Source organism: Maniola jurtina, chromosome 4, assembly GCF_905333055.1.
Source record: "Maniola jurtina chromosome 4, ilManJurt1.1, whole genome shotgun sequence".
Lineage (NCBI taxonomy): Eukaryota > Metazoa > Arthropoda > Insecta > Lepidoptera > Nymphalidae > Maniola > Maniola jurtina.
In genome coordinates this window covers 5,815,432-5,839,889 of record NC_060032.1, presented here as the reverse complement: position 1 = coordinate 5,839,889, position 24,458 = coordinate 5,815,432, and the positions used below count along the sequence as shown (strand labels likewise).

Sequence of the window (24,458 nt, the reverse complement as noted above, 5' to 3'; positions counted from 1 at the left end):
CATCTTAGGCTGCATCAGCACCTAGCCGTAATATATGGTGTGAATGCAATCAGGCTTAGGTCTATAATATAAATATTATACCTAGTACTAAGTTAAAAAAATCTTTTTCTCAGAAAAAAATCATTACCTAGCTAATAATTTTAGAAATTGAAGAGTCAATCAATAGAATATTACTCAAAACTACTACTAAAAATACTATTAAAAAAATAAAAGGGCTTTACCTGTTTATTCTAAAACAGTTTTTTATTTATTTTTATGCATGATAGTTTTTGATTTATCGTGCAAAATGTCGGAAAAATTACCTGAGTACGGAACCCTCAGTGCGCGAGTCTGACTCGCACTTGGCTGGTTTTTCATTTAATTAATGGACTAGTCTCTTAATAGAAAATTCTACTGCTACTTTTTCGGCATCAGTCTATGGCACTAAAACTTAAACAAAGTACCTGAAGGGCATTGTTAAATTTCATCTTATTAGGCTCACTGCGATTTTAAAAAGTATTTATTTTTAATTATTTTTTCCAAGTGCCCTGGGAGGCGTAATGTTTGGTCCATAGCACTCGAAGCACATAAATACTATGATACACCATAGAATAGGATCAGTGTATTTTAAAGCACGCTCTTCACCAACATCTTATCTATTTATTATTTGGGCCTCCAATAGGTACCTAGTTATCTATACCTACATCACTGATCGCTACCAATCAACCCAACACCTTATTTGATCTGTCCCTAGTTGGCTTTAAAACTGTAAAAATAAAATATCAAATACTTACTTTGCACACGCAGGCAAATAGTCTTACTTACAAGTATTTAAAATGTTAGAAATTAGAATGAATTGATCATATTATTTAATTTTGCTATTGGTAGGATTAATGTCATAATCATAAACCTTGTATGGGAGATGAGCAATAATTTATGGAGATAGCTTATTGTGCAGGACTGAAGATACCTAGCTGAGCGTTGCGCAAACGCAAGGTGAGTTGAATTTGCTCAGTAAATATTGGATTCGTATTCTCACGCGAGATTTAAGGCCCGGGTTGTTTCACCTGCAATCGTTTTTAAATTAGTTGATTACATTATAATCTAACAATTATTTTCATTTAGAACAATTTCAGAGAAATACAGATCAAAATTCAATAAAATGTACTTCTATCACGATTGTTTTATTGGTCGTCTTTCGCCCGAGTCGTTTATGATGTAAAATTTCTTGAAATAGCGCCAAAAGAATAAGCGCGCAATCCTCCAAAAATAACTCGTGAGCAGGTTAGTTTCACGCTAACTTCGAAGCATATTGCTAATACCGCTCTAAGTATTTTTTCGGGTATTTGTTATTATGAGTGCTAACGCTGCTTCCTTACCGTGCCCTATTTGTTTACACACTGGTGTTTTCCATACTGCACAATCACTCAAGGATAGATTAATTTTTGTGTCAACGAACAACATTTTGTGTCCAATTTGTCAAGAAGAAGTTGCAGGCTTGGATAAACTGACTATACACTTATTCAGCCATATAAGGATCATACCGACGCAGCAACCTGAAACGCACCAGCGGGATGAAAATTCTGAAATCAAAAGTGCTTCTCAACAACCGACTAAGCCGATTTCGGAATCACAGAAAAAAGTCAATGTTTTGAGTTCCAAAAATAAATCATTATCATCTCCCAATACACAGATGAAGTTCGTGAAAATTTATCCTAAATTGCCTGTTATAACTCTAAACACAATGCCGATTATTGATATAACACCAAATGCAGAAGGTAGTGTGCAAAGCAGTAATAATTCCCTGTATATTCCTACGATAAAATCTGAAACATCATTAATGACAATGACCAATAAATGCGATATCTGTGGACTGCAATTTGTCGATGCTAACATTTTAAGAATGCACAAGTGTTTGATACATAATATCGAAGATAGTTCTCATCACACTTTCACTCGATACAATTGTCACCTTTGCCCCAAAAATTTTAAAATGCGAGGTTCTCTAATGGTTCATTTAAGAGTAGCTCATTACGGATTTGCTTCAAGACAAAACTCTGAAACTAATACTGATACTGAAAATAAAGATAGAAATGGCAATCACGTATCAGACGATAAGCCTACTGACCTCGAAAGGCGCGATGGTAAACAATGGCAATGTGATGTATGTCGAAAATGTTTTACGACTAAGTATTTCCTCAAGAAACATAAACGGCTTCATACAGGTTAAAATTAAAAATATTAGTATATAGGGTAATAACTAATTACTTGTATCATACTAAAACAAATACTAAATTTATTAACAGATATACATGTAATATTAGTTACTACAAATAGATACCTAAGTAGGTACCTAAATAATTTAATGAAAGATTGGATATATTTACAATGATAAGTAAATAACATTGCCTAAAATGAATCATTCTAACATTTAAGATAATAATATGATTGTAGCATCTAGTCAGCTTCATGAATTTTATTTATTTGTTCAAAAATGCACTTGGCAGGCTTTGAGAGTAACTCTGTCTCTTTTCTGTAGAAAAGTTAAACAAGTTTTTTTAATAATACCACTCAGTTATAACTACAAATCTGTCTTGTCCTAGGATATATACACACTAAAATCCCACAGGCACATTTTCACACAGCAATACACATTTTCAAGACCATTTTTCGCATTAAATACTATATTTTTAGTGTCTTTTCAATAAGTATATCCTGTTCTCTATTACAATAATCTTACTTAAATGAACAATAATATTTGACCATCTGTTCCTTACGCATGAATTTGCGTATCGTTCACCCGATTGAGTTGAAACTTTGGGCAGTTATTGTTGGCATCTAGGTACGGGAAGATTTTTGATCAGCCTACCTAGGTACTCTTGAAATAGCACTGGGTCTAAAAACTTAAGATTTTGATTGAAGGTAGGAAAGAACTTTGAAAAATGTCACCCGAACCGAACGTATTGGATCAAGTCCCCCCCCTATACCCCTCTATATTAAACCATTTGGATTTAATTGCAATTTATTATATTTTCAGGTGAAACTCCTTACGCGTGCACCCAATGCAACAAGACGTTTACATTTCAGCAGTCATATCACAAGCACTTATTATACCACAATGATGAAAAGCCCCATACATGTAGTTTTTGTGGACGATCTTTTAAAGAGTTGTCGACTCTTCATAACCACCAACGTATACACACTGGCGAGAAACCTTTTGCATGTGAAACTTGTGGTGCGTATCGTATGAGAATCATAAAAAAACGTATCATACGTACCTAAATATGATATGCTACTCTTATGGCTAAGTATTGTGGCTCTAAAATGCTAAGTAGGTATAATAGAAGCTACCTAATATCTATATTCTATAGTTCTAGAGTAGTAGAGAGTAGGTAAGTATCTAAAGTGTTATTGTTAGAATCTAAAGACTGTCATAAATAAACCATCATCATCATCACCAACCTATCACTGGGTCGCCTCTCAGAATGAGAAGGGCTTGGCCATCCACACTGGCCAAGTTCGGATTGGAAGACTTCACAAAGGTACCTTTGAAAATTTTTTGCAGAACTCTCAGGCGTGTAGGTTTCTTCACGATGTTTTGCTTACTGTTAAATGAAGTGATATCTACTCATATTAATTTATTGTTCAAAACGCACATAATAACGAAAAGTTAGAGATGGGTGCCCGGATTAAACCCCAAGCTTTCCAAATAGAAGGCTGACGTCTTAGCCACTAAGCTATCACCACTCTTCGTTAATAAATAAATATAATCTTTTCTTTTCAGGAAAATGCTTTCGTCAAAGAGTTTCTTATCTAGTCCATAGACGCATACACACTGGTGCTATGCCTTATAAGTGTACTGCTTGTGATAAAAGTTTTAGATACAAAGTAAGAATATAATTTTTTCTCTGGAAGAGTTAACTAGGTATTTATTTATAGTATCTGACAATTTTAAACATACACTATTTTTATTTACAGGTATCACAAAGAACACATAAATGTCAGGTTCAGCCCCCAGGCACAGTTATAAGAAAAATGGGAGATTTCGTAGAAAAACTTAAAAAGAAAAAGGAATCAAGTGATGAAACTTTAAACAGTAATGAGATTGATTCTCAAAACAATAAGTACGAAAATACAAAATATCCCGAAATATCTGAAGTAAACGCTGAATTAGTAAGAACAGGGGCACAGTTATCATTAGAAGATATGGAATCTGAAAACTTCACAATACTTTCAGAGGCCTTTGGTGAAAGTGATACGCCATGCTCTAATTACTCTGCAGCATTACCGAGCAATGGCCATCCACAAAATGATGAAAAAACGATTGATATCTCTAACATTGATGAACTAATTGATTCTATTCCAGCAAACGAAAAAAGTATCCCATCACCGTCAGACATTTTAAAAAAACTGTGTTTATCGAGCGAGGAAGAATTTTTCAATGTAAATCAACCTAGCAATAACGATGTAACATACGATATGAATAAAGATTTAAACGATTATTTGTAAATAATAAAGTAGTTTTAATTAATGAAGCCTTGAGTTTTATGTGGGTTTTCAAAGAAAATAATTCAAGGAACAGGTTCTTCACTTGTATTCGTAATTTTTTTTAATATTTGATTAAATCCCTAACGTTTCTCTAAGTAAATTTCAACTAAATAAGATTGAATTTTGATTATTGTACTTTTTTAAAATGTATAATTTAATCAAGCAATAATTATACTATACAAAAAACCGATGTTATCGAAATTTTACCATAGCTGTTCACCTTTTTTAATGTTGGCATTACAATGTACTCTGTGGTTTTGACTTTTGTTGGTGTGATTTTTTTTTCACTTCTCCGTCTTTGATGAACTGTAAAAAAACACGCGTTGACTTGTTGGGACTACCCAGCTGTTTTTGTTCTCAAGTGTTTGAAAAATTTGTGTAATTAATTATGGATCAAAATTGAACAGTGCTAATCTATAATAGTGCATTTTATGAACAGAATGTGTTTTTATTACGTTTTGTGAAATTTAAATGGTGTTAACAAAATAATCGATTCGAGGTTTTGTCTTGAACAATAACTACCTACGTTTTCAGTTATTTATTACGTCGCACTTTAGATACCTTGCAATGTGCGTTAACTAAACCAAGGAACTCAGTGTGTGTTAATTTTCTGAAGATTCTCACTTCGCATCAAAAATTATTTGTTAGGTAAGTTAAATCTCGTATCACACAAAGAAACATTTTGCTGTTGAATAATGCTTTGATTATTATTAACGAAGGCCATAACGCATAGGTAGATTGTGGGCCTTGAAATTAATTTATTCTTTGAAATCCAGTTAACTAGGTACCTGCTTGTTTAGAGTAATAATTTTCAGTAGAATTGGGATAGTTTATCTTTCTCAAATGCATTATTATTTATTCAAATATACTTTGAATATTGTTTGGGTAGCAAAAAAACAATAACTATGTGTAAAAAGCAATCAAATTGATGACTCAAATTACTAAAGTATGTAGGTAAGTAAAGTAAGTAGTATTAAGTATGGTTTGCCTGGAATAGATCACTATAGTGATAAGGTCGACCTTTGTTCGTGAATCCATCCAGTATTTTATTCTTTGTCATAGTTTTATTATAAGCAATAAAGCTGTTGAAATAAAATGAATAAATAAATTACCCATAAGCTTTTGAAGTACTTACAATAGATTAACACTAAACTGTTGCACTGGAATATCTTTCATCCATGTATTTGAACTTATTGTCACAATTGTTGTGTTTTCAAGCACCAGTTTCATTTGAAAATCCTTTTCTTCAACAGCATCATACCACCATTGGCTGAACATCAGTTTTATGCAAGATTGGTAAGTAATAATGATTCTTAATACCATTGACTATTCTATTGTGCTTACTACATAAATATTACTGTGTTTACCCTACATTTGTGTTACCATATTATCCAATCTGAAGTTGCAATATAGTGGTTTGTGCAGGTCTTATATAGATAGTAGCTATACTGTTAAAACCAGACAGCCTTATACCGCTGGCATAAATCTGTCTCGTTTTTGACTGAAACTTACGTCTAAGCAAAGTCAAAGTGTGCTTTATAGATTACAACCTTAGAATTAGGATTAAAGAAACAAGCCCAGTTGATATCCATTTTTTTAGGATGCCTAGTCATACACATGTTCAGATTGGACTACTTGTCTTGTGTACACTCCAAGTGCTAAGGTGTGGAATCATTTTCTGGAATCCACATTTCCTGTCACTAAGTTAGAGAACCATAGAACATTTTTCGATCTACTCAAACATAAAACAGAGGTAAAACAAGACAGATTTATATCTATACATCCATCTTGTTTAATTTTGTTTTAAGTATGACCAAAGTTAAAGAACGCTCTAAGTATATTCTCAGCCTAATAACTAGGTAACTTCAAGTCAAACTTGTTCCCATCTTCATTTCTATACATGAGGCATTAAATTTGTCAAGTGCAATTCTATTTTTTAGGGTTCCATACATCAAAAGGAAAACAGAACCCTTATAGGATCCCTTTGTTGCCTGTCTGTCTCTCTGTCGTGTCTGTCAAGAAAAGCATGAATTTGTGGTTACACCACAGAAAAAATTTCAATTTTCAAAGTAAGATAACTATACCAAGTGCCAAGTGGGGTATCATTTGAATGGGCTTTACCTGTACATTCTAAAACATATTTTTTATTTATTTTTTATTTATTATTATATTATATTATTATATTTTATTAGAGCGCTTTCCAGTCAGTTTTAACAAAAAAAAAAAAACACTCCAAAAAGGCAGAGCACGACCGCCAGCTAACACCAACACAGACGAAGTCTTTCCAGATTTTAATATCTTTTTCAGTATAAGAAAGACAGGATATAGATTACAATATTATCCAGAAGTAACATAGACTACCTATACTTTTTACCCTCAATATCCTCACGGGATCGGGATCTACGCGGGAGAATTAGTTAAGTAGCTATAGCTATATTATGTTATTCAGTAGTTCACGTGGACGAAGTCGCGGGCAGAAGCAGCAGTTCTATATAGAATTCTGTAATAACTGCAGTAGGTATTAATACAACTTTAACTTACTACTAAAAATACTTTTGTAAAATCTGTAAGCCATGGACTCAAACTATGTTACTTCATGATAAAATTACAGCTTTGAATTGCATCCATGCGAAGCTGGGGCGGGGCGCTAGTTAAATAAATATAATATAGATTAATTATAACTTTTGCTTCCAAATGTTAACTGATATGAATAAATAGGAATTAGTAAAGTATTTAAATATGCAACTTATGTCAATATCAAAATTCATAAAATACAAACATTGATATTAGAATCCACATGTGTAAATTAACAACCCGACAAGTGAAGGTTACAGTAACTAGAAAAGAGCTGATAACTTTCAAACAGCTGAACCAATTTTCTTGGATTATAGCTAAGAACAGTCTCGATTAAGCCACCTTTCAAACAAAAAAAAACTAAATTAAAATCGGTTCATTAGTTTAGGAGCTACGGATGCCACAGACAGATACACAGATACACACGTCAAACTTATAACACCCCTCTTTTTGGGTCGGGGGTTAAAAACTATTGGTAAATGCCAAAAATGTCGAAGGTTTAACAATCATTGTCATTTGGATAGAGGCACGCGTTACTTTGCGAAGTCCATGACATACCTACCAGAAACTAGCGTAATTTGCTGTAATCTGCTAAAATGGCTAAAAAACTTAAAATCCATAATGCTCTGTAGGGTGCAACGTGCAGCAAGCGATAAACCTGAAACGTACATTGAGTGTGTTTTGGAAGATTTGCGGTGTTGCGTAGTCGTGGTGGTGCGTCTTGCTTGCTTGGTGGCTTGCATTCCTGCATTTTTAGCAGAGGCAAAATCCAACCGATTTCAGCGGGTTATAGAAAATTAAGCTTATGGTTCCTTGTAAATCATCGTATTTATCGTGGTATGTAGGTCTACTTATTATTAAAATTAAGTATTCAATTCAATTTATGTATATCTACCCTCATATTGCCGCAGTTTTAGTCGTAGTCTTTACAACAAACATCTTTTCTCGCATGATGCAAATTAAAAGAATTTTTGGTAAATTGTAAACAAGTGGCATATAGTTTTTTTGATTATATTTTGCTAAAAATCGTTTTTAAGTAGTTTTAATGTATTGTTTTTGCTATACCGGCGCTGGTAACGGCAGGGCATCGGGGCGTCTGTATCGATCCGGCCGCGGCTGGGCCCTGCCCGACACTTCTCGTTACCTTCTCTATGCGCATTCATTACGTTACACTTATGTACAATGTTTCAACGCTCTTATCTCGTCCTGCTGTCCTGGTATAAATAGGTACTTAATACTTATCTACTCCAATTAGTGTAAGTACACTGGAGAGAGTTTTTGTCCGGGTTCATAAAAAGAACGGTAGCATCAAACTAATTAGACTGATCCCTTTGTTTTTTTCTACTCTAATATTATAAAGAGGTAAAAGTTTGTTAGTTTGGATGTAGGAAGTAATCTCCGAAACTACCCCGCCGATTTCAAAAATTCTTTCACCATTTGAAATTGTACATTGTACATTATTCCAAATGAGCATAAGCTATGCATCATCAAAATTACTAATTCTTCTGGATTTGGCCCACTGTGGCTAATTCTCTTATGTACTCGAACACAATCTTTAAAATAAAATGACAGGTCTAAAAGTATTGCTTATCCTTCTATTCATAATCATTTCATAATGCAAATATGTTACCACTAAAAGCATTCAAAGGATGATTCTGTTGATAGTTTCCGGCATAGAAGTTGAATAATGGACGATCGTCAATCCTCGATCCTCGAGGCAGATCAAGATAGATCTATTCACCAAACGGCTTGATTTGTAACAAATTATAGCAATGGACTTACATTTTTCTTAAAGTATCTACACTAATATTATGAATTAAAAAAAAAGTTTGAATGTAGAAGTGCAGAATATAATATTACTAGCCGATGCCCGCGACTTCGCCCGCGTGGATTTAGGTTTTTCGAAATCCCATGTGAACTCTTTGATATTCCGGGATAAAAAGTAGCCTATGTGCTAATCCAGGATATTATCTATCTCTACATGTAATTAATTTGATTGTAATTAGTACCTAAAGTATGCTGATTGCTTGCTGTGTTAAAACTTTTGCAACGAAAAAACCAACGATGACGTCTGGTCAAAACTGGTTTCACCGAAAAATGTTTAGAAGTTTCACTCTTGCGCGCGGTGGTTCGCTAACTCAGTGTCTAATACTGAAGAATAGCCACCGAGCTCATTTGAAATGTATTTTTAATCCATTAAAGGTTTTCTACGAAAAATTATTTCAGTATCACTCAGTAAAGCAGCAATGTAGAGCCAACAAATGTTAAATGAGCTCAGTGGCTATCATTCAGTGTTCAACACTGAGTTAGTGAATCAGCTCGCTGGTGGGGGTGTCTCTAATACCTGATTTTTTTGGTACGAAATTATAATTATATGCAGATAAGAAATAGGTACTTATTTTCAAAATGAATAAAGTTGTTGCACACGCTATTGGAGTAAATCGCAGATCGCGGGTGGTATTTAGTTATCTCTTACGTAATTCGACACTCTACAGAAATAGACACCACCACCTGTGTCCCACCAACATCGGGAAATAGTGTCCGCAATCTTATATAGATGTAAATATAACACTCCGACTCGTTGCAGAAGTTATTTATCTTATCTCTTACATGTGATACAAGCACGATACGAATCATGTCGAAAATGCTGTGTGAAATGTGGTGAAATCACCAACCTATATTTGAATGTCGAATAAAATTGTAGGTATGTCCCACTTCTGAAACTATCAAGTAAGTATATTCTAACTCTCTATCATATTTTTTCGGTTCCGTACCTCAAAAAAAAACGGAACCCTTATAGGATCATTTTTTTGTCTGTCTGTCCGTCTGTCGTGTCTGTCAAGAAAACCTAAAGGATACTTCCTGTTGACCTAGAATCATGAAATTTGGCAGGTAGGTAGGTCTTATAGCACAAGTAAAGTAAAAAATCCGAAAACTGCCAATTAGTCGTTATTTCACACAAAAAAAAAATGTGTTCACGAAAAATTTAATTACTAAATCACATATAGATGGCGCAGTCCGTTATTAAGTTGCAGTGCTCTACATAAAAGTGTTAGGTATACTTTGTATGATGTGGTACGGAAACCTTAGTGTGAGAGTCCGATACACATTTTTTAAGATACCGGTTTTTTTTAGTCACTCCGAAAAGTTAGCTTATATTGTACCTACAATATCAATAAATAATGTAATCGACAGATCCTCTATGTTTATGTGACCATCACCCCAGTTCAGTATAATCTACTTACATCTGTTGTAATTGTTGAGTTCTGGCTTAAAGTTCGATCTCAAAGGCCTAGAAAGGTTAAGCTCTTAAAGTGTGGTTTTTAAATGGGCTACGTCGAAAACTAACTTCTTCATCTCTTCATTCAGCTCCACCTACTCGACATTCGTTGACGATAATATTTAACGATTATATACAATATAGCCAGTACTAGTTGACCATATTATAAAGTGCCATCAATTCATTAAATTGGCGTTTCATGAAATGGGCAATTCTACGGTCTGGTCACGACATTAAAAAAGGATGACACGAGGAACGATAAGATGAAACCAACGAATCCAACGACACACCTCATATTTTATCATAATTTTATATTGAGCAGCAAATTATTATCCTCCTATTTCGGGGTTGGGTGAAAAGTATTTGCTGTCAGATTTCTCTCTGAAAGACTGTTCAGGTTCACTAGTCAGTCTATACATTTGATATACTTATTTACTATGCAGTCGATGCATGTTGTTATATTGCAAAAGTAATGGACAAGCAAAATATGCTTGTGCGAAACACAAAATGTTGATGTTTTATTTAACAAGATACATTTCGTAGTCGGCGTCTGGTTGTATCTGTTATTTGTGGTTTGCTTATAATACCGTTATGGAAATGGGAGCACTGAGCTAAAATCCGATGACGTTGTACCTACATGGAGGCGCGTTGTGTGCTCGTCACGCTTGTTAATGGTGCCTTATTTTACCCGATTACGGGAGTGAGCTTGAGGCTGAGATCAACAGAGCAAACTTTTACTTTGCTCAAACTTTGCTTGCGCTGAGATCTATAGAACGAACTTTTACTTTGTTTAAACTGTACTTGAGCTGAGATCAGTTCTGTTAAGCATATTTTCACTTTGCTCAAACTTTACCTACTTGAGCCGAGATCCGATCTATAAAGCAAGTTTTTACTTTGCTCAAACTTTACTTGAGCTAAGATCTATGTATAGAGTGAAAAGAGTTACGAGACAGATGTTTGGTACTACTCTAGATCTGTCTTGTTTTAACTGCGACCCAAGATTGAGCAAAAATAAGCTCTATAAAATTATAGATCTCAATCAGCCTTTGCCGAGACTGAGCAAAGTTGATCTACTATAGGATCATAATATTATCTTTATGTACTTATGTTTACTTTTATATAATATTCATATATATAAATAGTCAGATTTTAGTTGACGATATAAATATTTTTTGAGTTTTATTAAATTTAATACATTCCAATATTGAAATGAAAAAGTTTCCGAGAGACAATCTAAACGTTTAACCTTGAGAGTCCGTGAAAGGTTTCAGAAGCAATTTTCGTTGTTTGCGCTAGCTTTATTTTCGCAGGCAGGCTTATATGTACAAATAATAAAATTATTCGTCCTTTAATATGGTGCTTGTTTTACTTTAATTGTCTGCCTGTGAGGCTGGTAAATATTTTCATATTTAAAAGACGAGATTGTCGTATACTTACATAGATCTTTGTTTAACCTAGTAGCACAATTTGTAATGTCTGTGATTTCCCAATAGTTTCTCAATTTAGATAATGTAGGTCGGTATATCTTTCCACGAACATTATTATTTATTATAGGTACTAAGATGAATCAAGTATTATCAGCAATCTATGGGAAAATGTAAATAAAGCTAGTGCCGAAAAAAATCTTTGCATTAGGCTATGAAATACTGTTTTTATACATTACGTTAGATTTGAAAGCAAAGTTGTGCTGGTCCTCAGTAACATTCTATACGTTAAAACGCAACGCTCTACACCTCATAAGATTCAATATTGGCCTACTTATGTGAATTGCGCAACGGCCGACCCTAGACTTGAACTGAATTTACTAGCCGATAAGCCGTAGATACAATCACTCTATTGGCCATCATAATGGGGCCGCCGTAACCAAATAAAATAGTAATATGAAAGTCCTTGACAAGACTGAGAAATGGAGTTTCATAGTTGGTTTGTCACGACGCAGAAGTCATAACATCCTACTTATTTTATAATTAAAAATGCTTTGTAAAGAATAACTGAAAGCGAATTACTAATGTTATAGCCTATTACATAAGAGAAACAATGTAACTTGTAAGTAACAAATTATCCAACGTTTTGTAGTGCTAACAGCAATCAGACCAAACGTTGGTGCAGTAAGTACAGCGTACAGCTATAATCCGTAAAAAGGCGTTTGTTCTGTGATTGCAGCGATCGCGGAACATAGTGTTATGCAAGAGGCACAGCCAGCTGTCACGAAGCCTTTTGGCTCCATGTCGGCGCTGTTACGACACCGCAGCTTTCTCCAATCGCTGACAATTGAAAGCTGTGGCTTGTAGCTTTTCGATTATTTATTTTCCATTCGTCATAGTTCAAGGATATTATGCTAACCGTTATTTATTCGGTTGCGATGTGCCGTTTCGATTCAGCTATGGCGCTAAGCTCGTTTCTTCAACAGCTACGATAGCAGAACTCGTATTGCAGGTTTCACTGTTTACATTTCTGTGCGCTAAACATGTTACATTACTTTGTAATAATCGTTCCTTAGCGATAAGAATTTGTTGTTCAGATGTATGTATGGTTAATCGAATACTAAAACTTCGAGCGTCTGTTGATAATGTCTAATGATATACCTACATTACCTACCATTTAATTCCGATTTCCATACTTTTTGTTTCAAGTACATTTTTGTTTATTACTTCAGTAATAGATGTTTGTCGTTTATTGTTCTAGATATACAATACGAAATCGTCGAAGTTTACTAATTGGACTGTAAATATTCAAAGAGGAGAGAGTTCTCGCACCGATTAATGTGAACAATTCAAAATGGCAGTATCATTGTTTGATTCATTGTCACAAAGCAATCTACGTGGCAATGATAACGTGGCTTTGCCACTTTCCTACATCACAGCATAGCTTGTAGTGAATTTCATAATAATCATGCAGTTATATTTATTAATTATGTTCTTCATTTTAATACCTTATTACTATAATTAATTTTTAACTTCTATAGAATTTTACTTAATTACCTATCAAATTATCTCTTAGGCTGAGATCTGTAGACAATACTACAGAGCGTACTTTGACTTTACTCAGATTTAAGACAAAGGTATGTATAATGTCTCTATACAAATCTGTCTCTTGGTTGGTTGGTTCTAATGAAACTTAACTATACATATTTTATTTTACAATTGACAAACAGTTATAATTAGTAATTAAGTACTCTTTATTCCAAATCTTATATACCTACTAGCTAGCTATTGAGAACTTAGCAATCGATCCCATTTTAACATCAACTTACAACGTATATAGCTTACTTTTTTAAACGATAAAGGGTCACCCCAATCCCCTTCTTACTTCAGTGCTTTGCATGTTTGTATAGGTATATTTTGTTCTTTGTTCATAAAACTCGACAGATATTTTTACATTATGTAGGTCAGCTGTTATAGGAAGGTAGGCATCATTTATACATAACTTCGTTATCTTATTCATATTGAAGAGTTGAATCTGTATCTCTATTTACTTTGATATCGAATATTATGGAGAATTTGTTATTGAAGTTTTAGTTTTTGTTTTGATTCATCACACTTCATCACACTAATATTATAAAGGCGAAAGTTTGTATGTTTGTGTGTGTGTGTGTGTATGTTTGTTACTCCTTCACGCAAAAAGTACCGGACGGATTTGACTGAAATTTGTAATGGAGATAGATAATATCCTGGATTAGCACATAGGCTACTTTTTATCCCGGGAAACCAAAGTGTTCCCACGGGATTTCGAAAAACCTAAATCCACGCAGACGAAGTCGCGGGCGTCAGCTTGTAATCAATAATCATAAACTGCTACTGTTAGTTCTTACTATCCCTACTATGAGTGGTATAATATGGATATAATATTATGCTCTTGCGTTAGGAAAAGGCAAACATTCTGCTTCTGAAATCGATATCCATACTAATAATAGGTATTATAAATTCGAAAGTGTATTTATTTTTATATGACCGTTTGTCTGTCTATTACCTTTTCACGACCGATTTTGGCGAAGTTTCGTATAGAGATAGCTTGCATCCCGGAAATGCTATACGCTTCTCTTCTGGAAAATCAGTTTTCACGGGATTAAAAAAAAGTTAAATCAACATAGACGAAGTCGCAGGCATCATCTAGCAGACGTACTACAAATTACTTACTGAAGACAAAAGCAGTTCACATAGGCACGAAACAAGAATGGTAACATTGGGATCATTTATAATAATAATGAGACAAGCCAGTTGTCAGTAAGATTACGGATGTAGGTGCTTCGTTTAATATGTTTGGACTAGCGTTTTACTAATCCCCGACCCAAAAAGAGAGGTGTTATAAGTTTGACGCGTGTATCTGTGTAGTGTATCTGTCTGTGGCATCGTAGTTCCTAAACTAATGAACCGATTTTAATTTAGTTTTTTTTTGTTTGAAAGTTGGCTTGATCGAGATTGTTCTTAGCTTGTTCTCCAAGAAATCGGTTCAGCCGTTTGAAAGTTATCAGCTCTTTTCTAGTTACTGTAACCTTCACTTGTCGAGGTCGTTATAAATTTTTAATTTAGTACACTTGTACACTAAACCGATTTCAATGAACATGCAGCGTAACTAGGTACCTGCCTACCTAATGCTATTTTAGTCGCGTATTATAGCGAGATGGTCGACAAAACTGGCTGATATGTCGTGTACCACGCCGAACGTTCTTTATACACTAAATGATATATCTTGTACCCGTGTGTCTGTACTATACATTGCTGTATTTCTTCATTATGTAGAAAAGAAACGCGATATAACCACAGCGTTGGAAGATGTTCGTACCATGCGACCTTGCTAGCGGCAAGACTTAAAGGAAACTGGTTTGTGGAGCACTTGCCAACCAACGGCACCGTTTTGTTTCTCGTATTATAGAAGCGTGTCCACTCTCAAGCCTCTACTTGCCTTTTCGAGCAAGTAAACAAACTCGACGTCTCGGGTCTCTAGACAGATTATTGTAGGTTATGAACAATGAGTTTTATCGTACCCACACTATAATGTTATGTATAATGTACTCTTAGGTACATATGCTAAATATGTAACATTATGTAAAGATAAACTAGGTAGGTAATAAGACCGGTTTCCTTCATTTCTTTGCAAAAAACCTAAATCGACTGGACAACTTTATCCCAAAATCTAAGTGCCGAAGAGTTTTCTCTATTTTATGCATTACTAGCTTTTGCCCGCGACTTCGTCCACATCATGTACATGTGTAATTTATAGCCTATGTTGGTTCAGAATACAGTAGGTTTTCTAATGGTGAAAGAACTTTTTGTTTTCCGGGATAAAAAGTAACCTCTCCAGTCTCCAGGCGTTCAACTATACCTACCCATGTTATAAATCACGTCGATCCGTCGTTACTCCGTCGCAGCGTGATTGAAGGACAAACCAATAGACCAGCACACTTTTGCATTTATAATATGGGCAGTGATGTACTTACCTACTTTTATACATGATAAAGATAAAATGTCAACGCATTGACCCGCTAAGCCCTAGAAATAATGTACTTCTCAGCTGGTGCGACTTTAATGTAAGGTCGGATTTTTTCTCAATTCATAATTTGTTTGTAAACTTAAAAAGGGACTGGAAAACTGTATCCCAAGACAGTTTTATCCCAAAATATTACTTATTACTTCCAGAACAAAAAACTGGTTATCTATTGCATAAAACCGTCATTTGTCTTAGTTGCGAATTAGTTTTCTTTAGAAATGTAGGTCAATAACAAAGTTACGCTGATCGTTTATTAATAAATGGTGATACGTAATACTAATAAATGATAATTGTTTCCGCCAAAGTGTTGGGTGTAATGAAGTGTATTTAAATAGTGGTTCTAATAAATTTTTAAAATAATGACGATAAATCACAGTTTTTTTAATGTTCTGTAGCACTGAAAAGGATATTTTATTTATGAGTATGCTGGAAGAGGTTTACCGCATAAAATGTCAGACTGACTGGATTTAGGTTTGTAACAAGTGTAAATTAAAAATTTATAACACCCCCGACGATCCAAAGTATTTGAGTTTTCCAAAACATCATTTTCAAATAAATAATTATGTATTTAGGCAACGTCCATCTTGACAGCTTGACATTTGTCTATTGACATAATATTATGAACCTAACGGTTATCTAACCTTCTTTTCTACAAGAAAACTAGAAAAGAGCTGATAACTCTTAAACGGCTGAACCAATTTTTTTAGATTATAGCTAAGAACACTCTCGATCAAGTCACCTTTCAAACAAAAAAAACTAAATTAAAATCGGTTCATTCGTTTAGGCGCTACGATGCCACAGACAGATACACAGATACACAGATACACAGACACACAGATACACACGTCAAACTTATAACACTCCTCTTTTTGGGTCGGGGGTTAAAAATACCATGGGAAGTCTTTGACTCGGGATAAAAATACCCTATGTTACTCTCCAAGTCTTTAAAGTTGTATCTATGCAAAAAATCCCGCCAATCCGTTGCTCTGTTGCCCCCTGATTGGAAAACAAACCAACATACTTTCGCATTTATAATATGGATAGGGATAAAACACATTGGTGTTTTTCTGTGTCACACGTCACACTGTAAAATGCGTTGATTTTTGTTTATTCTGAGGTAAAATCAGAACAAAATCTGATGACTAAGAACCGTTAAACATGTACCTACATAATTGATCCTTGTTGATATTATTTTGGTTTTAGATCAATTTTTATTTATTTAAATCGGAGCTATCGAGATTCGGGAACAGGGATTAGCTTTTTCTAATATTCCACATTTAAGTTAGATTACATAGGCAGCCAACTGGTCACAATGTTTATCTATAATTTTCCATCACAATTCGCAGAGGGCTCAATCAAAGGGTCGCGGAGGTCGTTGAACCCGTAGGGATCCAGAGAGTCGCGACTCGGTGTTTCGGTGTCAGCGGGGGCGCGGGCGCTGCAGTCCGGTCGATGACTCCCCCTTGCCTCGATGCACAAGTGTGAAATACGGATCGATTTTAACTGATTTAAATAATAAAACAGAGCTAAATGCTTCACGCTTGCTCTTAACTAATGTAAAAACACTCATCTAAACATAGTATAAAAAATGTAGAGTGTAGACTTTAAAAAAACACTGGTTTGATTGGTATTAGAATATCACAAAAAGACAGAGTAGGTAGATGACGTTAAAGAAGTTTCGAAGCTTGATGTTTATAAGAAAATTATAGGTAAAGCGTACGATAACGCAAAAACATACGGTAAGCTACCAACTACGTGCGGATACCGTAAATAGTGCTAGTCACAATATTAATCCTGTTAGCGAGCGCTGTGGTCTTATTAGTGGGTGGTCCTGGGTTCGATTTAAGAGTAGGTAAGTACTACAAAAGTGCTGGTTTTTTTGAACCTACGGGATACTTATTACCTACCTATAAATTCCATTCTTTTAGCTTCTCAATTTAGGTTAGCTTAATTTTTTTTTTTAATCTTGTTCCAGTCATAGATTAAGTTATTCTACTAATAGTAAAAAGGTACATTTGTGTTCAGATTTAAACTGTTAATCATTGTAACCACCTATCACTCAATCTATTATTAGACCTTTATACTTTAAGTTGTAGTTAGTTACACGCCCGACGGTCTAACGGTTTAAATAATGAAAAACACGCGCTACAGTTAACTTAAGACTGCATTTTGAATTTTAACCAGGAACGACTGTAACCGCAAATGTTACCACAATCTGCAACCGTGGTAATGAGAAAACAATTTTATGGAATCTATTTTATTAAATTAATAAGTCAGAAAAGATTGTTTACTCTGTTTCTTAGATTTCTTAGAGAAATAAAGAATTGTACTATTGTATTTGTCTACAAGTCACTCACTCACCACAAAAAACAGGCCGAATTAAGAACCACCGCCTTTTTGGAAGTCGGTTAAAAAGAAGTGTCAACTGTATGGAGATGAAAGAATTTTTTACTTCAGGGTTGGGTTTGGGGTCGTTTCTACTTTCTACTAAGTCTTAAGTCAATCGCAGGAGGGCTCCAGGAAGGTGCATTTGATTTAGGATTTTCGCTCAATAGCTCCAAAACTATTGGTGTTATAGAAAAAATTATTATATTTTTAAAGCTAATAGAATTTCCTACCTTTTCTAATAATTATAATAACGTAGGTACGTAATACGTATCACTAGCGTTTTCCCGTGAGTTATGTTGGTTTAATTTATAGCCTGAGCACTCGAGGATAATGTTGAGTTGGATATCTATCGGTGAAAGAATTCTGAATGGGATCATTAGTTATTATTACTTACCCGCTACATTCAAACTTACAATTAATTTTACCTCTTTGTTACTAAATAAACTTTACTATAAAGAGTAATAGGTACCTATTAGTACGATTAGTAGTGTAGATTGTTCCTCATTGGTTTAGGTAAATTACCTACTTCCTATAATATTTGATGTAGAGCCTAGGTCTCAGTGACAGGGTGTCCACTGATTTTGGTCTCGAGGTAAGCGGGATTCGCACGTGTCTGCTGTACTCAGGTTGTCGACCGTCGGCCTTGGGGTGCAGCCCCTCGCTGCTCACACCACTGTGCTTGTGAAAATGCACCTTATATATCACAGTTCAGTGTATAATATTGAGAAACGTAAAATATCATGTTGGGATAAATCCCTGCTCGAATTAACTGTCTGTGAATCTCGTTTTCAGTTTTGTTCTAAAGAAACGAGATCACTGGTCGAGATATTACTTTGAACACAATCATAACTAGGTAATTCGATATTTAAAAACACATACTACTAGCTGGGCGAGATTTTAGACGCAGTTGAACTACTGGGAAAAAAAGTCTCACTAGTTCAACTAGTGGGAAAGAGCGCCTCCAACTATCTCCAGACGGTTCCATCATAAAATAGATAAATAACAGTACCTTATTTACCTACTACGTAGTTACTAGTTTCTTTGGCGAGTGAAGTAAGCATATATCAAAAACCGTGTTTGTTAGCGTTTGAGAAGGGAAATACACCGATCACCCAATATAATACGCTTTGTGTAGAAAGTATGTCGCACCTGCGACATGTGCTTGATTTATCTCTTTTCTTTTTGCATTGATTCTCCGACTACCTGTGATTCACAGGTGACAAAAGCCGGTATAGTGTTTCTTTTACTACCTTGCAGTTGCATCCGTTGGATTATAGACCTATATAAGGTTTATTTTTGCCTCACTACCTAGTACCTAGCATCGATCTGCGACCGGAGATCCAATGGTAGAGCTGTAACGCGACAGGTTATTTTAAACAGGTCGATGCCGATGTTGCTCTGGCTAGTAACATGTATTGCTAGAAATACCGTTTGCAACCGATGCTGCCTATGGTTTACCTTAGAAAAATACTAAATCGACCGGGTACCTACCTCAGGGGACAGTTTCTACTACACAAAACAAAACATCTTTTGTTTAAAACTGTTTTTAGGGTTGCGTTAGGTATCTTCAGAAAATATAATGTATAGGATATATAAATATAATAGGATCGCGTCGTTGTCTGTCTGTGTATCGTGTGCGAACCCTATAGGGTACTTCCCGTTGACTTAGAATCATGACATTTAACAAGTAGCAATGTTTATAGCAGAAATAAAGAAAAAATCTGAACACCGTGAATTTGTGGTTACATCACAAACAATTTAAAAAGTAAATCCTTGCATGATGGTTTGGAACCCTTCGTGTGCGAGTCCGACTCGTACTCAAACGAAAATGTCGCCAGTTCACAATCATATTTATATGTAGGTTAATACATAAATCGTAATTTTTATCACTAGGTATCTGCAAAACTGAGCGATAACAAAGGAGGAGTTGTATTTTTCTATGTACACTGAAATCTCCGAGATTTCTGAACTGTTCGATTTGAGTATTAATTCTTTTTACAATCGATAGAGAAACTTTGCAACACTGCCCCATAAAGGATTCCGACTCCTCAATCCTGATGTTGCAGGGGACCTGACCACTAAAACTGATGGGATTTAGAAACTGTCGGTTATAAATTGATACTCAAAGCAGTTACGTACCAAGTAAAGACTTTATCGTTGAACTCCAGGACCCAACTTCTCAACCATCAGGGTTGAGAAGTTGGCTTGAGGCTGGAAATAATCTAGCTGTAGCTAAATCGTGGCGATCCCAGGGATTTTTAAAGAATCATCCGCTTAAATAAATGTTTTTTACGAAATTTGGTAGGCATAGCGATACCTTTCCAGGGGCTGGCTACTACGGATAGATCTACTTTTCGTCCTGGAAAAGAAAATCAAAAATACCTATGGATCCAGGATCAATCCGGGTATCTTTAAAACTTAATTCTAGTATCGACTTTTGTCACAAATTAGTCGATACTAGAATTAATTTCTTAAACTGGACCCTTTTAAGTAAAGATTTTTATATAAACCTGTGTGGATGATACTGCCACTGTCGCAATTAAAATACCATAAGCCTACGTTGTCGTATTAATATACAAATTGCGAAAAACCAAATTAAATTTGAATTTCGCGGGCAGGCCCGTCGCATCCACTTTAACATCAGGAGGTAGGTAGGTATAATATGTTACCTACTACTATACAAAATTATGTAGTGGGGCGCATTTCAAAATAGACAAGCTCTACCTATCTGCCTCGTTTGTGACCATTGTTTTTGCTTGTATCTTGTTTTCATTAGTCATTATTATTTTATGTTGGCCATTCTGCCTGTAAGTAGGTACTATAAAGAATCAGTGTTGCTTGTCTGTAAAAAAAACTACCATTTGGTAGAAAGTTTGCGGGTAGATGAGCTTAATACGACTCCATGTGATTGATAGATGATAAAAAGGTGATGTTTTATTTTAAAATATTCTAATTGACAGTATTCCTATCGAAAAAATCATTAAAATGTTTAAATAGACTTATTACATTAATATGATAGATCCCGAGATAAAATAGTTCTAAAAACAGCGACATATTTTCAAATTATATCCTACTTGCCTTGCTTTAGCGCCTCTTTTTCATATTTTTTTTAAATAATTTAAATGTTATCTTCAGCTTTGGGATATAGATATATAAATGTATATCTGATCGAGAAAAGCTAAATCTCCAAATTCACTTATATAACTAATTTTGGCCAGCTCTCTGTCAGAGCTTTCAATAAATAAATAAAAATATTTTTAATGAATTAAACTTTTCAAAGTAGGTACATACTTTTGAAACATCAAATGCAATTACCATTGTTCGGTACCACCTTATATTTTAACTTCACTTCATACTACACATTATAAAACAAAGCCTGGGTGCGTTAATGTTGGATAAAGTTAATGTCGGATAAAGTTAATGTCAAGCCTGGTGGCCTAGTGGTTAAGATGTCCGCCTTCTATTCGGGAGGTGCGGGTTTGATTTCCGAGACGCACCTGGAATTAAGTGCGTTTTAAGCTACTAAATATCACTTCCATACCCGCTGAAGGAAAACATTGTGAGGAAACCTGTATTCTTGAGAGTTGTCCATAGTATAATATTCTCAAAGGTGTGTGAGTCTGCCAATTCGTACTTGGCTAGCGTGGCAGACTATGGTTTAAACCATTCTCATTTCGAGCGGAGATCCGTGCTTAGTAGTAGGCTGGCGATAGGTTCACAATGATGATGACTACAGTAGCATTTTATTTTTTATAAGGTTTAGGTCTTTAATTTATCAAGATTTAGTGTACAAGTTACGTGAACATACCAACTATGTATAATACCAAATAAGCCAACGATAATTTCGCAACTTGTGAGCTTTTCTTTAAGAAACGCTTATTTAATAAAATGTGCTGTGGAAGTGTTCCTCTCCAAAAAATTTAAAAATTTAAAACCAGTGACAAAGAAATCAATATACGGTTATAGTACGTTTTAACAAGACAATATTATGGCAACATTCTATTCATTTTGACAGGCAGCCAGCTGTGCTGTGTTTAATCTTGAAGGAATTGAAAATAAAGTTGAAATGTGTAACTGTCCTTGATGTGTCATCTTTCGTGTTAATTTTTGTGAAACGTGGTGTTCAAATCTCATATTAATCAGGCGAAAAGCACGTTTTATGGAAATTACATTTCTACTTTACATAATTTCATCACAGTTCTCATCGATACTACAAACTTTGTCGCCTGCTTCGGTGGCAGGTAGTGGTACTAATTAATTGTTAAAATGTTTATGTAACGTAGCATTGTACAGATTGCTGAGGTTGCGTTTCATCTTTGTTCCAGTTGAACGGCGTATGTTGACAACTGCGGCGCAGTAGTGTGCAGTGAGAGTGCGCGAGTGACGGTGATCAGCGGTGGTCGTGGGTGATGTGCTTGTGATACGGCCGAGGACAGTGCATGCAAAGGCAGCGGTGTAGCGCTCGCCCGGGCATGGTGCCGGGCAGGTAGCGGGCGCGGGCGGCCTGCGCAGGCCCCACACAAGCAGCCGCGTGTGTTCCCCAGCGTTGTCTATGGCCGAGCAACACATTACACCGTCGTCGCACTCTGCACTCTCGAGAGAGTCCAGCGGGTAAATATCAATGTCTTTTCAACTGCAGACGAAAGAGTTACAGATTATAAGGCGTTGAGAACCTTCATAGGAGGGGCTAGCACAGTAATTGTGATTGCTACATAGAGGCCATCGTACTCATTATGATTGGCTGAATTTATTATATGTATGTTTGTACTACAGCAGGGCCTCCATACAAATCTGAACGGCAAAAATGTATACCCTCTTCGGAAGTATGAAACATTCAAGTATGTAGATATTTTGAAAGGTAGTATTTGAAATAAATTGCAAGGTTTTTACCATGGAAAATATATTTTGATCATGCAATAATGTTTGTAGATAGTGGTTTAATTACACTATTAAAAGAATTCCAATATAGTTTTGATGAGTCATATTTAGCATCATGGATTTCTGAGAAACAGCGGGAAAGGAGGTTTGTTTTGACTACAGAAATATTCACAATAGCTGAGGTTTAGGCTCTTAAAGCTCTTAAACTTGAGGCTCTGCTATATGTGTGTACTTATGGAGGGGACCCCCACCCTAGTACACTGAGTACAGACACTACTAGACCACTTAGAATTTGATACCTTTTGCAACTGAACTTTACTAATTTTAGCTAATAGTGATGGAACATCAGTCTATCAGTGACAATAGTGATCATCACATTATGGCAGTCAAGCTTTGGTACTAGGCCAGGTAGATCTACTGCTATGGTTGGACAGCTACGGTGTGACAATAATTTCTGATTGGCTGATAGTCTATAGTCAGTATATAGTAGATAGTCAGTAAGAATGGCATAACTTCAGCCAATCAGAATAAGAATTGAGATTGTAGCCAATGATTGATATAACTTTTTCGCAATTGATCAGCTACTTCCTTAAATACTGACTCACTGTATAAACTGGACAACTCAAATTAATAATGCTTACTCATTTATGCTGTTAAAATTAACAATGGTGAAATTTAATGAAACATGTATTCATCAATCATTGGTGGTTAGATGAAGCTTACCAGTGATAGTAAAAACATTTTCCTAACTAAGAATCTGAGATATTATAAAACTCCAGATGGGCAAAGCTCATAGAATTGTATTTTAGAAAAACAAATTCTTACACTTATGGTGTGACCCATCTGTAGCAACACAGACTACATAGATATTAGTGCTGGGTTTACGGCTTGGTTAAAGTTCACTATACCCACACAATAGCAATTTGATTACAATGCGCATTCTAAAAAAAATCTTGCTTGGTATATACAATATCTATTCACCATCAATACTTCCTAATTCTCCAGGGCATAGGAGTGCAGTACCCTGCATTACCCTGAATCATCAGGGTTGAGGTTTGGGACTTGGAGTTTAATCATGAAGTTGTTAACATTAACATTATGAATTAACTATCAATAGTTGTTGAATCTTTGTAACATAGGTGGGCACTGGGCAGTTACTCTGCAGTATCAGGATTTTCATTTTATTTTAACAATGTTGCGCCCAAGCTGTATTTAGAAGCTTTATTGTAAGTATACTAAATCTTTTTTTTTTGTTAAATATTAGCTTAACATAGTGGAATGGAAAGACTTATACTAGATATAAGAACATTCTTCATATTCTTTT

At 35.1% G+C, this 24,458-nt stretch overlaps 2 protein-coding genes across 7 annotated transcripts in view; both read left to right on the top strand.

Annotated features, from left to right (window-relative positions):
• The first annotated feature begins 1,269 nt into the window (after window positions 1-1,269).
• Window positions 1,270-4,514, top strand: LOC123864339 (zinc finger protein 235). 2 transcript variants are annotated; one of them, XM_045904691.1, is made up of 4 exons: window positions 1,270-1,757; window positions 3,017-3,214; window positions 3,764-3,867; window positions 3,958-4,514. In XM_045904691.1, exons 1-4 carry the CDS (start codon window positions 1,334-1,336, stop codon window positions 4,486-4,488), a joined length of 1,257 nt encoding a protein of 418 aa, XP_045760647.1. In that variant the 5' UTR covers window positions 1,270-1,333; the 3' UTR covers window positions 4,489-4,514. The 2 variants fall into 2 exon arrangements, with proteins under 2 accessions (XP_045760647.1, XP_045760646.1); XM_045904690.1 differs by having other exon boundaries at window positions 1,270-2,204.
• Window positions 4,515-4,815: 301 nt separating this feature from the next.
• The window catches only part of LOC123864753 (E3 ubiquitin-protein ligase TRIP12), a 44,708-nt gene continuing 25,065 nt past the window's right edge, over window positions 4,816-24,458 (top strand). For 3 of the 5 annotated variants that reach the window (XM_045905386.1, XM_045905387.1, XM_045905383.1), the window contains exons 1-2: window positions 22,254-22,497; window positions 22,582-22,867. In XM_045905386.1, coding sequence (XP_045761342.1) covers window positions 22,809-22,867 — 59 coding nt within the window. In that variant the 5' untranslated portion in view covers window positions 22,254-22,497; window positions 22,582-22,808. Of the gene's footprint in view, window positions 5,176-5,780; window positions 5,824-22,253; window positions 22,498-22,581; window positions 22,868-24,458 lie in introns of those variants that run through there. The other 2 variants (XM_045905384.1, XM_045905385.1) reach the window with 2 other exon arrangements.